At 43.9% G+C, this 13697-nt stretch overlaps 1 protein-coding gene across 1 annotated transcript in view; it reads right to left on the bottom strand.

Annotated features, from left to right (window-relative positions):
• LOC144093762 (uncharacterized) overlaps positions 1-13697 on the bottom strand; it is a 62048-nt gene that overhangs the window by 26100 nt on the left and 22251 nt on the right. Inside the window, exons 8-13 of the mRNA XM_077627458.1 lie at positions 13128-13277; positions 11498-11582; positions 10726-10890; positions 8806-9024; positions 3467-3622; positions 1704-1807 (exon numbers count right to left, since the gene is read on the bottom strand). Coding sequence (XP_077483584.1) covers positions 1704-1807; positions 3467-3622; positions 8806-9024; positions 10726-10890; positions 11498-11582; positions 13128-13277 — 879 coding nt within the window. The remainder of the gene's footprint in view (positions 1-1703; positions 1808-3466; positions 3623-8805; positions 9025-10725; positions 10891-11497; positions 11583-13127; positions 13278-13697) is intronic.

Genomic DNA, 13697 nt, shown 5'->3' with positions numbered 1-13697 from the left:
CTGAAGCCTCATTGTTTCAGCAGAAAGTCAAATTGCATCATATCTGCTTTATTTACGCGACAAAATGGTCGAGCAAATACTGTCATGCACTCGCAGCACGAATGGAAGATATAGCGAGAATGTTTTGCAGGTTTTATTGTAGCAACGTAGCGTTGCTACGAGTGCACAAGACCTGAAATCTATAGGCCGGTTCGCAGCAACGCGATGTGCAGCGATTGCGCTACATTCAGTAGTAACACGTAACTTTCAGCAGACAGCGATGACAAGTTAAGCTAGCTAAACGAACAGACACGTTTAACTACTCATCTCTCCAAAAACGGCACTTTGGCCGTTGGCATCCTCAGCACGGATCTTGGGCTTGCCCGCTAGTCAAGCAATTGCGCCCTCCCATAGAAAACGGTTGTAGCGCCGAAAAAGACAACACATAGCAACCGAGACGGGACAGGCGCTGTGTTGTCTTTTTCGGCGCTACAACCCTTTTCTGGAAACATGCACCAACTATCCCTCCAACAAGTATTACTCATCCTCTCACAGATTTGCATGCTTTAATTCCTTAACCTGTCAGCAAACTTATGCCATGCACAAGATGGGCCTCAATATTGGTGAATTCAACGTACGGCAGCAGTCTCATAGTACGTCGCACACCACGCCGGCGCCTCCACATTCCTACGGGTCGACGTTTTCACAAAGTGTAACCTTTTCAGCGTGCCTGCTCTTTTCTGTTTCACGCAGTTCACGGTGTATCCACTCAGTCACACGGTGTTACCGGTCGGACAGAAATGATCTGTGGCGAGACGCTAAATACACTCACATTTCACACATCACAAGCGAGGTAAATGCTGCAACTGGCTGCGGCTGCCGCGCGCATGACCGCCAACATGGCGAATGCCGCACCGGCCGCTAGCGCTCCTTGCGCATGACGTCATGTGAATACCTCCTATAGTATTTAGTTGACAACTTTGCAACAGAAATATCTGTAAACCTATAACTACAGACCTCTCTATTTGGAACTCAGAACTAGCGTGTGTTGACAAGAGCAGGTACACAAGCTCACCTCCTAATTTCGTAAGTAAAAATTTTTGTTCATTTCTTTTTTTATTTTCTTACAGCACCCTCAAGATAAAAATATATTACAGATGGAAGATAATATACAGGTGACTTCCGCACAAAGAGTATCTCATTGCTAAAAAAATGCATACAGTGAGTATGCATTTGCAGTAATCATTTTCATCCAGTCTGGCCAAGTAAACATGAATTACATGCACATTTATATGTAATGTGCAATTAAGTACATTCTGTTTCATCAAGCTTTTTCAGGAGTAGGAGGAGCACAAGCGACCTTTAGCAAACACTGAACAGCTGTCCTGCAAAAAGTAGAATGCTTCAGAAGAGCCTAAACCCACAACTGAATGTACTAACTGCAGTCACTGTGAAAAATTTCTCAGAAAATTAATTTCTCTCACAGCACGTGATAAATAATTGTTTGCAAACTCCTCGCTGTTAATGTTTCCATGAATTCTAACTTACTGACAGTGCCTACACGTTCTTGTATGTTCTCATATTTTGTGTGCTTTTATTAGGTTGAACTTCTGAGAAGCTGAACAGTTTCAGGGTCCCCGTACCTGTTTATCTCAAACGAAGTGTATTGTATGCAATAATTTATGCACAGTGTGTAATGAAATATATTTGAACAGGAAACTTACAAAAAGCGGAAACTGCTGTCTGTCTGTCCTTCTTTTCAAGACGCCTTCCATTGGCCCGAATTGAGTCCTCTTGGGAATGTTCTTCTTGGCGAATACTCCGTAAACTGCAATGCAAATCAAGTTAAATAAAACATGCCTAGCATCAAAACATAAAAAGCCTAGCATATATGCCAATGGGCCAGTGATGCACAAGAACCTATGCAGAAGAGATTACTAATAGGGCAGGCACCCACACAGTGACACTGCACCCTTTAAAGGTGCTAAGCTAAAAGCGTACCACGCTTAAAAAGGAGCACAGCAAGTGTTCTTTGAGGCTCAAGCATTTTATTAAACTTTTACTGTAGGTCCCAATGAAGTAATGCTGTGCAAATCAATTTTAAGGTTTGCTGCTTTCATTGTCTAGGCAATTTCTACCCACACGCCGATTCCTGCTCCCTGCGGGCCAAACAAAAATTTTCAGGTTTGCATTCAATCTCTTCAGGCACTTCTTGAACAGAGCGATTATTTGAACTCTCTGTTTCAGCCATTCGATGTGTGTATGAGGGCTTTTATAACAATGTTTGCAGCATCAACACTGCATCCCATGAAGCCTTGTCCCCAGCAAAGCACCTAAGTTCTGATATTGGTTCGTGGTTTTTGCTGCAAAAAAAAAAAAAAATCCAGTAAACAAATCACAATGCTATATGTATGCAAAAATGTAAATAAGTTAAAACGAAGTATCTTTTTAACCCCTTTAAAGGGAACCTTTTCGTCGTGGATGTAGACTATTTCCAGGCTATTTTGTTCAGGAATAGTTTTTATACTCCTGTCTGAAACAATCATATTGTTCAACTGAAATTTATTGCTGGAAAGTACAAGTCCTGTGGTCCAGAAGGTATGCGAGAAATGGCAAAAAAAAAAAAAACCTTTTTCCTTACAGAGAATTCATAGTGAAAAAGAGCTGCAACTCTTGGCTACTGTTATTCACTTGTAAGAACACCAGAAAAAGTAAGTGAATGACCCTTGCAATAATACCAACAACAAAGGGTTCATCAGAACTCGAGCCTTGATTTGCTGCAAGAGCTAAAAAATGTGAAAGGCTGTTTTGGATATAATTATGACGTGGAAGTAATTTGCTGAAGTTACTAAGAAAGAAGTTTTAAATTATTCTACACCTTTTTAGGCTCCATAGCACTGAGAAACAAACTCGCTACAGCATCACAGAAACAGTGGCATGAAATTAAAAATAACAGATTTATTTAAATTTAAGTTCATAACACTAAGTGACACCATTAAATTTTTTACTCAAGCTCTCAACAGTCCTCACAAGACAGCATTGCACTTTAATGGCGAGGAATGAATTTCCTGTGGTCCTAGCAGAGGAAAAAGTTTTGCAAAAAGCACATTTTCTGCGGCCTGCATAAGCGTTAAAGCAAGCTGAGCAGGTGGTCTGCTCTATCCAGGTTATGACAGACAACATTATGACGGAAGCAAGTGGCAACAAACACCTGCCAGCATGACTTTAGTCAGCTCACTGACATCCATAATAAGAACTCGACAAAAACTCACGAAAACATTGTGCTGATCTCATCTGCTGACAGCTGACAACATTTTCCACAATCTATTAGATGCAGCATTTGAATGCGGACACAATTGCTTTTTATAGGCCTTGTTGTTTCGGAGCTGACATGCACAAAAGTCAACACCATTCACCTGCAACAGACGTAGACATGCTAGTATTAAAGGGAAGAAGGAAAAAATGTATAAAGCAAGTGTTTGATTACTTGGCTCTCCGTCAGGGTCCTCGGAAACCTTATGAACGTACAGGTAGCTGGCCGGAAGACTTGCCCAAGCCCTCGTCAGCACCGGCTTGTCCACAATTAGCTGCACTTTGTGGCGCGGGCACTCACGTTCATAATACTGGTTGCAGTCATCACACCCTGAAAATAAGCAGAAAGGGAGCCATTCACAGTCAACAACAAAGCAACAATGAAAGAATAAAGCAGCTCTAACCAAAATCTGTATCATACTAGAAAGAAATGCAGTTAGACAAAGGTTAAAATGCAGCACGTTAAACTTATACCCCTGTCACACGGGACTTCTTCTCGGCCTTTGCCGTAAAGTTGTCTTATTGCACTAAAAGAGGAAAACCGAAAAGGAGCAGCGACGCTGCTACATGGAAAATCCAAAGGAGCTAGAACGCGGCCTCCGTGAATGCCAAAAGTCACTGCTGTGTGTGAAGCGGCGCTAGTAACATTATGAAATTAAAGCAGACGGTAGCACTTCAGCTAAGAGTGGTTTCGTTTATGTTGGAAAAAGTAGCTATCACGATAATAAACGAGCGTTCTGACGGTGAGAAATGGATATTTTGAAACAAAGTTTCTTTTTTTTTTTTCATCGTTCTCGGTCCGACCACGATAGGCGCACTTTTCCGTTCGGCTCCTCGTCGTGTTCGAGAAGCGTGCTTTGTTGCTTGTGTCTTTGTGCACACAAGCAAACTCAAAACACGCACTCAACAAAGAGCAAAGGAAGAAAAAACAGCAAAGCGAGATGCGCAAGCACGTGTGTGTCGATGCGGCTGCTGAAAAGCGTTCAAGTCCTTTCTTAGCAGTGTGGATGTCTTTAGTCATAGCCTCCTCTACGGTTAACTGCACTGTAACGCAAAATTAACCATTAAATAAGATAAATTAGATATTTTTTTACGGTTTAACCAAAAATTGCGTCAATTTTTTATTCTTTGAGCTCGCTAGCTGGCGCTGCCGTCTGGGTTGCTCCTTTATGCAACTTTAAGGCCGCTGACGGCCGCCTTTATTGCTACGGACCTTTATTGCAAAGGTCTCGACGCTTTGCCGTGTAGATGCGCGTCACGTGCCTTTGGGGCAAAGGACCTTAATTTCTAAGGCCTTACAAGTGCCCGTGTGACAGGGGTATTACTCCTAGCTCCAAATATTTAAATGCTATAAAGATATTCAGCAGGATATTCCTGAGTGCCTCAGCACATGAGCACACTGTAATGCCCTGTGTGGCATTTGAGTACTCAAAAGTTAAATGTTAAATTGGGTGCTTAAAAAGGAGAACTTAAGCTAAACAATGCTTACAATCCTTTGCCAGTGCACCGGCTTTTTATGTTAGCAAAAATTTTGAAACCAGTGATAAGTAATTTCCAGCAGTAAAGTAAGAAGAGAGAGACAAGGTGAGAAAAAGCGCGACACCAGTTTGTGCGGCTATCATGCTGAAAGAGTCACAATTACAAAGCATTGGACAAGGCTGCTTCCTCTTTGCATATGTCGGATGCAGTGGCTCAGATCAGAATGATTTCACAAGTTTTTATGGCAGCAAATGTGCCTGCATTCAAATTGAAGAACTCACGAGAACTCAACCTTGATTCACAAGTATGCTAATCCAGGCTTTCACACCTCTACTACCCTCCAGATATTCTGTTTGTTCACCTGATGATGACTATGTGTTCCTGTAAGCTCACCAGCTTGTATGCCAAGAACAGTTCATACAGAACCTATAATTATTCAGGCCCCAAAGTATGAATATGCAGACTGTTCTAAAAAAGTTCACCGTCTTGATTTGAAATTTATTGTACTCAAATATTTTTCGTTTTCTTACAGGCACTCAGCACAGGATCTGCAAAAAATTCATACACCTAAACAAGTTTGCAGACCTGGCATCAGCAGATTTCACTGTATCTAGTGATGTATTTTATACTATTTTTACTAACACTTTTCAAGCATCAGCTAATCAAATGAATCATTGCAAAATAGTCAAGAAAATTGCAAATTAGTAAAGAAGTGCAAAGAAGTGTGCGGTGAGTCATCACATTTATTTGATGTATGCTGCCTTCCCACCCATAAGAGTAGATCAAATACTCAGGCTGTTTTTTTTTTAATTTCCAGAAAATGACCTGTATGGCCTTAGAAATGACAAAACTGAAGAAGATATGTCCCAGTGTGCTTTCACCAATTTATCGCAGCAGACTTTTTGGGCAGGATTGCAGTTTCAATTTCCTCAAGCTACAATGATGAAAGCTAATGCAAAGAACTAACACAAATCCTGTGTGCTAAGAGAACAGTGATACATTCACTGCTTTGTAGTCTGCTGAAAGTCAGAGAAGAATGAAGCATTCACAACATCCATTACCTGAGAGATACATATAAGCACTGCTCTGGTGACTTCCAAGTGGTCTAAGGCTGGCAAGCTGATTGCCCTGCACCAATGTTGGCTCAGTACTGCAGCCACACAACATTATTAGTGGGCTGACCTGGTTTCTAGAGAGTATTGCCGGATGCTATAACAAAAAAAATCCTAAGGACAATTACGATGCTCCCTAATGCAAAATTTGAGTGCAGCTCTGTCTGCATCGGCAGCGCGCATGGCAGGGTCCCCTTAACGGCACCGCCTAGCCTCTACTTCGGCACCGCAAACTCCTGGGTCCTCTTGGTGGCAGTGATTAGCCTGTGCTTTGACAGTGCAAATGGCAGGGCCCTCTCGGTGGCGGTGCTTAGCTCCTGCTTCAGCGGCACACACCTCTGGATTCTGCCGCTGGCGGCACTGAGCATCTGCTCAGGCAGCTCATTTAGCAGCAGCGGCAGACGAAGCATTTCTACAGTTGCATCGCTCATTCTTCAGAAAGAGCTGGCTGGGAGACTATTTTGTATTATACTATATAAGCAGAAGGTTTATACTAGGAAGACAAGGCTGTGAGTGGTGCGGTCGATGTGGACAATCTGTCACGTGCAGCACATTTCACAGCATCGCCCGCCAACGGAGTGGAGTGTGGCACGACTGTGAGGAGGCAGTGTGGGTGCATGTGGGCACGTGCTGCTGCAGACAGACCTCCCATCCCCTAACCGCCTTACCACTGCGCATGCAGTGGTGACGGACGACAGCGCGCACCACTCTGGCGTCATCTATGAGTCAGCGGCGGTACTCTCGTTTGCTCGGTTAAACCGGCGGCGACAACGGTGGCGGCAACATGGCTCAGCCCATGAACTGGCGCTTAATATCTGCGCTTAAAGCACCACCATCTACAGTAATCCCTCATTATAACGAAGTCAGCGGGATGGCAAAAAAATTCGTTATAAGCGGTAATTCGATATAAGCGACCACCCGAGAAAATCTAAAGCAGCCGAGCTTTAATTGCGCCGCAACGGCAAGGAAGTCAAAACACAATGTATTCAGTCAAGCAAAACTTTATTCAGGTGCAAAAACGGCAGTGAGCTTTGGCTGTTTCAAGTTCAATTACTGGGCGCGTGCAACCCCTGCTCTAATCTGACCAAGCATTCAACGAGGCCGCGGTCGCCGCCCATGCATTCAACCTTCAGGGTATTTCGAATCGCGAAGGCAGTGGCCGCTTTTATGGGGGTATTTCGGGGTATTTCGAAGGCAGTGGCTGCTTTCAAGGTGGGAGGGGGGTCACGGAAATGCCGTGGCTCGAGTCTTCGGTTGTGTTTGTTGTGCTCAAAAAACGATTAGCCGCTCATTGTAGGTATGCAACGCGATCATGAAAACTGTACAGTTTTGCAGTAGGGACTTCGCATGATTACTGGGCAGTTATTTTCTTCCCCCCCAAGGGGTGCAGCTGTGGGAGTTTTTCGGCGAGAATTTTTTGGTGCAACGTTGTCGACGACACTGTGCTAATTCTGCGGTTTGAGTGTCGGTGTTCGCGCAGTGTCGCGTCCGGGCCATTGACAGATGCCTAGGCGCAAAATTCAATGACCCTACCACGCATTTAGACCGTTTGTCTAGTCGGATGGTGCGAATCGAGCATGACCGGCTCGAGAAAATCGCCGCGGAAACACTGTAGTTGCGTTGGCCCGCCATGTTGACAGCCTGACTAGCCGCTGGCGATGCTCGGATTTTGCGTGTTTTCGGCAAGTTATCGGTCGATTTGCACTGTGAAAAGTGCAACGATGCTAGGGGTGGTGTTTTATTGTGATGCAGGCCGATTATGATGGGTGGCAAGCAAATTTTTAGACCGGCTTCCCCAAAGTCGTCTTCCCGATTTGTTAACGTAGCTCCTTGCGTCGAACACGGCAAAGGGCATGCGACCAGGCAGCAGCTCGACAACACTGCTGTTCATGCTTGCAAGAGCGACCTGTGGGTCGCCTTCTCGTCTGAAGCGAGAACTCTTGTTGTTCGCGCGCTTTCGAGAGTTCCGTCTGCTTTGGCCGATGTGAAACAGTTAGGCTTAGCGATGACTACGGCAGCCAGGGAGTAGCTCAGTTTGTTGCCAAAAGCTCACCTCGCTTGCGACTCGCAAGCGTGAATGGGCTCATAATCGGTAATCGGAGAGACACTTCTTTTGTGCTTTTTTGGCACGTTTCAGCACCAGAAATGTTCTTTAGAGCGGTAAAATTTTGCTCACCGAGCGCACCTCATGGAATGCTACGGCGCAAGTCTGCCCGTGGCCTTTTGGCCACTTTTCGGCTTCCAAGAGACCGCGGTTTTCTGGCATCGGAAAACGTCAGGAAAATTTTATTTCCATTTGGATTCTATCACGGGGAACACTAGCGATGCGGTTGCGACTGATTCGGGCGCGCTTCCGTTCGCATCCACTGTAAACAACTGGGGGCACTCGGTATTCGCTTGGTACTCGTTACTAAGCAGGTCATCGGTCGTATGTTTAGTAATTCTATGGCCTGTTTTGTGCCTGCATGAGACTAATTCGTTGGCGGTATTAATTTGACACTGCATGCGCAAAAGGGTCGCTGCCGCGGCGGCAATGCTTCCACTCGTCACTTCGCTCTAAGCGGGTCAAGCTCTTCGTGTGCTTCGAGTAATGCGGCTTAAAATCGTTTGGGTCGGCACTGGAAGAAATTTTGAATAAAGTTATATTTCGAGTAAAGTGATTTCGTTATAACAAGGGATTACTGTACGTTTTTGTTAGCACATAGTATTCACCGTCTTTCCTCCTCACTGCTCACTTCATGGTTAGAGAGCCCCAACTATGCTTTATATCACCCGAAAATGTAATATCAGGAGCCTGACAAAGGCCTGTCGAATGAGTCCAAGCATAGCTCGGACCCAGTACTGACCTGGCAAAAAACTATTTTCTGGCCCAGATTGGCCCAGCCTTTCAGGCAAGCCTGAGTCTGTGCAGCATTCTACTCACAGTAGCGAGATAAGCAGCTCCTGTCAGCATCAGCTCTGTTGGAGGATCCTGCTGAAGGACTAGGCGAGTGTGAGGGGCTACCCAGGGCACTTGGGTTCACTGGGGACGGTGCCATTTCCACAAGTGGGCTGTTTGTTGAGTCCGGATGCAGGCCATTGGTAACACCCGATGAGCCCTGAAGCTCATCCAGCCCTTCTCGGGAAACACCCGCACTGCAGACTGCAAGTGAGGGTAAGACATGAGATCTATTAATAAACTTGTCATATTCAAAGGTGGTGTTCAGATGAAAAAAAAAAAAGGTGATAATGGCCCCATGAAAACAATTTGTGCCAATAAACCTAACCCCTTAAGTGCTGTTTCTTTAACTTGATGGAATAGTTATTGTCCCTCTCTCCATGCTATAATTTCCACTTTTTTCCAAACAATAATCATGAAATCATTTTCAGTAGTGATGTCATGAGCCTGGATTGAATTCAGCGGCAGGAAAAAAAAAGTCATTTTTAAATCCAATTTCCTCGGCAATAAATCCACCTTCTGCTGCCAAACAAACAACAGCATGGTCACAAAGAATCAAACAGTTAATTTTTGCTAAATCAAAAAAACTTTAAGGGCAATTACACCCGTTGTAATGCAAGCCACCAGTTCCAGCACTTTGCTTTTTGTGCTTTTGCATTTGCTTTCGCATTGTGTTGTGGCTTGCTTTGCAAATACATAATGTGTTGTGACAATCCCGCCACCCCCCTTGTTGACGCTTCAGTACCCTTGCCTCTCACTTAAACACTGCCTCACAAGCATGAGCGAGCTTCCACACGCCGCTCTTCCGCTTTACGACTCACCAACAATGTCAACACTCCGAGAATGTCTGCCATGTCAGCATGTACGTCTTATTTATTCTTAGCGGTGCCCTCTACATGTGTCACTCAGTCCCTTCTGCTGCAGTACCCTCTATCTACGCCGCTGTGCTGTTGTTTGCTCCTGCACACCCTGTCTGCACAGCAGCATCGCTCTCCGCTCCAGTGCCTATACCCACCGCATAAACTCGCCTTCTCTTCCTGTGCTTTTGTTCCTGAATTATTATTATTATTTTTTTTTGAACTTTTGTTGAAGCCGCTGCTGCTTCTATGAAAATAAATTTTTTTGTTCTTCCTTGCCCAAAACCTATGCTTTTGTCCGGTGTTCCCGGATGTGCAAGGGTGACGACGGTTGACGGTCAATGCTCGATGCAATAGTGGGAAAACCTTTCTATAACAGCTGGCACTATAAGTGAGTGCAGTTGTATTCAGTGTTCCTTTAAAGAGTCACTCAAGAGGATTTTTGAGATCTACGCATTTTAACGAAACCTTTACCACACGTTCTCCTCAGTCCTCAGATCTTTATATGAAATTCGGCACCTATATGGCACTGTGTTGGCACAAATTAATTTTAAAGACCCTATTTTGCAAGCTGAAATGGGGTGACTTCAGCAGGCACCCCCTATGTTTATGACATCACGAACTATCTCCCCGTTAATACTTGCTCCATGTGGACTGAGCGAGAAATTGTGACCTTGTTTTCAGTCATCTCAAGACATTTCATGAATGCGATTATCGCTAACAATTGTCAGTTAAGGTTTTCAATACAGAGACAAGAGTTGCTGACATTTCCTGTGACCATCACTTCTAGGTCATTTAAGATGTGATGCATTGGTTCGAAAACAGCTTCAGTTTCAGCTTTATAATCTTTCTGCCTGTTGTTTTGAAAAATGGTTTATTGCAGGAGGTCCATGAAATACAACCGGACCATATGAATCATAAACAAAAAACATCCAAAACTCTTCCTACAAAGCTCTGTTTCTCAAAAGAGAGTCTTTCGTCTTGGACTGTCGTCACATTGAGGCCCATTAAATTTTGGTCAGCGAAAGCTGCAAAGCATGGCTTATACCTTCTGCTCTGGCCATGGCATGTGTTGAAGAAGGGGAAGCGGCGAGGTCAGGAAGTCGTCTTCCAAGGATGCCCTGCATCCGTAGCACCGAGTGCTGGACACTCCTCGAATTTGTAGAGGCCTCAACTGTTGAACTGAGATCCAGTTGCTGCCCATAGTCTCCTCCTGAATGCAAAAAAAAAAGAAGAAGAAGAAGAAAAGCTTTCAATTACGTAGTCGAGGGTTTGACGGCATACCGCCTGGTCAGGAATCATGGTGATGCAGATTGCTGGTCACTGGCCAAAGTCAAAAGATGAAAAAGACGTTTCGGGAGCACTATGGCTCCCTTGTTCAAGGGAGCCGTAGTGAACAAGGGAGCTGAACAAAGGAGCTGTAGTGCTCCCGAAACATTTTTTTCATCCTTTGACTTTGGCCAGTGACCAATCTGCATCGCTTTCAATTACACTTGACAAAAGAAAGGCTTTTAAAAGGGATGTGGAGTTGTACTGCATTCGGGGATGTTGTGGCTACATGGCTAGAGACGCTATGTTCTTGGCAAACTACATAATAGAATCAGGAAAAAAGTTTGATTAAATCAAATGCATAATTAAAAAAAAAGCCATGTGTTTAAAGCACTGTGAGCAATGTAAAATATTTAAGGTATTCTTAAGATTTAGCTTGAAATATGAATTTGCCAAGTTAGAACTGCTGATAGTCAACCATGCAACTTATGTTGTGATAACGCACAGTATGTATTAGTATAAAACCTCAGCTCCAAATGCCGGATTCTTACCATGACCGTCGCTTGGCAAGTGATGATTATGATGATGGTGCTCAGATGATGTGTCCACGTATGCCTCCGACGTGTTGATAACATGCTTTGAAATGAAACAAGAGAACAGTTTCAGTTACAAGCGAGCAGGTGAAATTAACTAAAAATGCTGATAAAGACGCTGACAAGTTGATGCTAGTAATAAAAAATGTCTATGTATACTACCATATTATCAAAATTAATAATAAAATAGGAAAGCAACAGAAACATAAGCGTTTTGCACTTGCTCGGAAAACTAACCTTAGCAACTTAACTTGTTTTAAGGCTGCAATGAGATTTCACATCATAGCGTATGAGGGGTCCCAGCTTACCATTTACCACACCAGCTGCATTGCTATCACCAAATAACTGACCTCTACCTAGGCTGAAGATGTCACCGCACCTCCAACAATTAGTTTCATGCTTCCTCTCATAGGTAGAAATAAGGTGAAGGTAATGCACAAAGAAATTTAGCACACTACTTGAGAAACTAGTGACAAGTTCACATATAATCGTAAGATGCCCCCCCCCCCCCCCCCCTCTCCTAGAAAAAAATTGTCGGCACAAAATTTTCATGGCCTTTGTTGTTTCCACTTCAGTGAGTACAAATTGATACAGTAATCATGGCATGGAACCCCATTTCCACTAGAATGTTATGAATAATTACGTCTCCATTCATGATAACTGATGATTATGGATTTTTACGGCGCAAGGGTGTCTATGACCAAAGAGCACCGTGGCACAAGGTATTTTCGATTACTCAAGACCCATTTTCCAAGCATTTCACCAGAGATTAGGCGAGCACCAGGCCAGGGGAAAGCTTGTACCCATTGTATCACCAGTGGGTAACCGGCGGCACTGGGGATCGAACCCCGCCCTTCCCACATGCGAGGTGGATGCCCAACCACTCGGTCACCGCTGCAGTCATTCATAACTGATTTCAATATCAACTACAGGGCACCAAGCACTCCTTGACGCTGCAGGATGTCTGTGAGGTTCCATAACGCTAAACGATGAATGGGCAAGACACAAGCGCTAAACTTCCATTAAACGCTCTACTTGGCGCTCACGGGGCTTATAAAGGCACAAACCAAGTGTGAGAGAGGAAACACATGGAGGATTATCAGGCTGGCAGTGTGAAAATAGACACCTCCAAAAAAAAACAACACTACTAAACTAAATGAAACCAAAAGAAAACATAAAAACTGGTAGGCACATTTCAAAATTTTGCACAGTGCCCTGAATTCAAGGTCATGTGTTTTCTTGATAGCGATAAGGAGGGACTGCTCACACAATTCCCACCTTATCACTACTATCAAGAAAAGACATCTCCCTCTTGGATGCAGGGCAATGTGCGAAATTTTTTAATGCACGCATGTAAGCATTCGAGCTTGACCAAACGCCAAGTGCGGTGCCTTTGTTGTGGCTGTGTGCCTGAATGAATAAGATGAACAAGGCTGGAAGATGTGAGGCACGAGGCACCAGCACAGAAGTACACAGAAGTAACACAGGCACTATATTTTAAAATTCTGTGCCAGAACTCCCCTAAAGCATGTGAACCAAAAAGCCAGTAAATAAAATTCTTTTATAAATGCAGTGACGAGCAACTCACATCTGAACTATCAGTGGAGTCAGCTGTGGAGTGAATCCCAGGCTCCACACCATTGGAGGTGGCCACGAGGTCAGCACTGGATGACACATAATTCTGGATGGCACCGTTCTGGTGGCACACTTGGCCAGCTGCATGATACTGCTGCACGTCCTGCAAAGCATATTTAGAAAAACTAGCTCACAGAAGTCTCTTAGACACAGAGCTACAACAGGACTGCAATACAGCAAAAACAGCAATTTCCGAAAATTAAAAGTATGACCACTTTATTCTTGATTGCTTATGCCTCGTAGTTTATAGTGCTGACAAGTTTTATATTTGTTCTAACTGTTGACTATGGCCGAGTAAAGCTGTGTTTAAATTTTTCTTGGTAGTGGCACATTATTATCTTTTAGTATCAAATAGCTTGTCAACAGTATATACAAATTCAGTATATACAAATTCAATTCACACCACCCTCAGGGCTTGTACAGAATAATTGACATGAAATTCAAGAATTCCAAATCTACAAAGAGGCAATAATCAAGGAGTGCAAGAAATCTTTCTTAAATCACACAGATTAGGAACTCCTGC

The sequence above is a fragment of the Amblyomma americanum genome, chromosome 6 (assembly GCF_052857255.1).
Source record: "Amblyomma americanum isolate KBUSLIRL-KWMA chromosome 6, ASM5285725v1, whole genome shotgun sequence".
Classification (NCBI taxonomy): Eukaryota; Metazoa; Arthropoda; class Arachnida; order Ixodida; family Ixodidae; genus Amblyomma; species Amblyomma americanum.
Note: the sequence above shows the minus strand (reverse complement) of the source record. Positions and strands in the feature narration are given on the sequence as shown.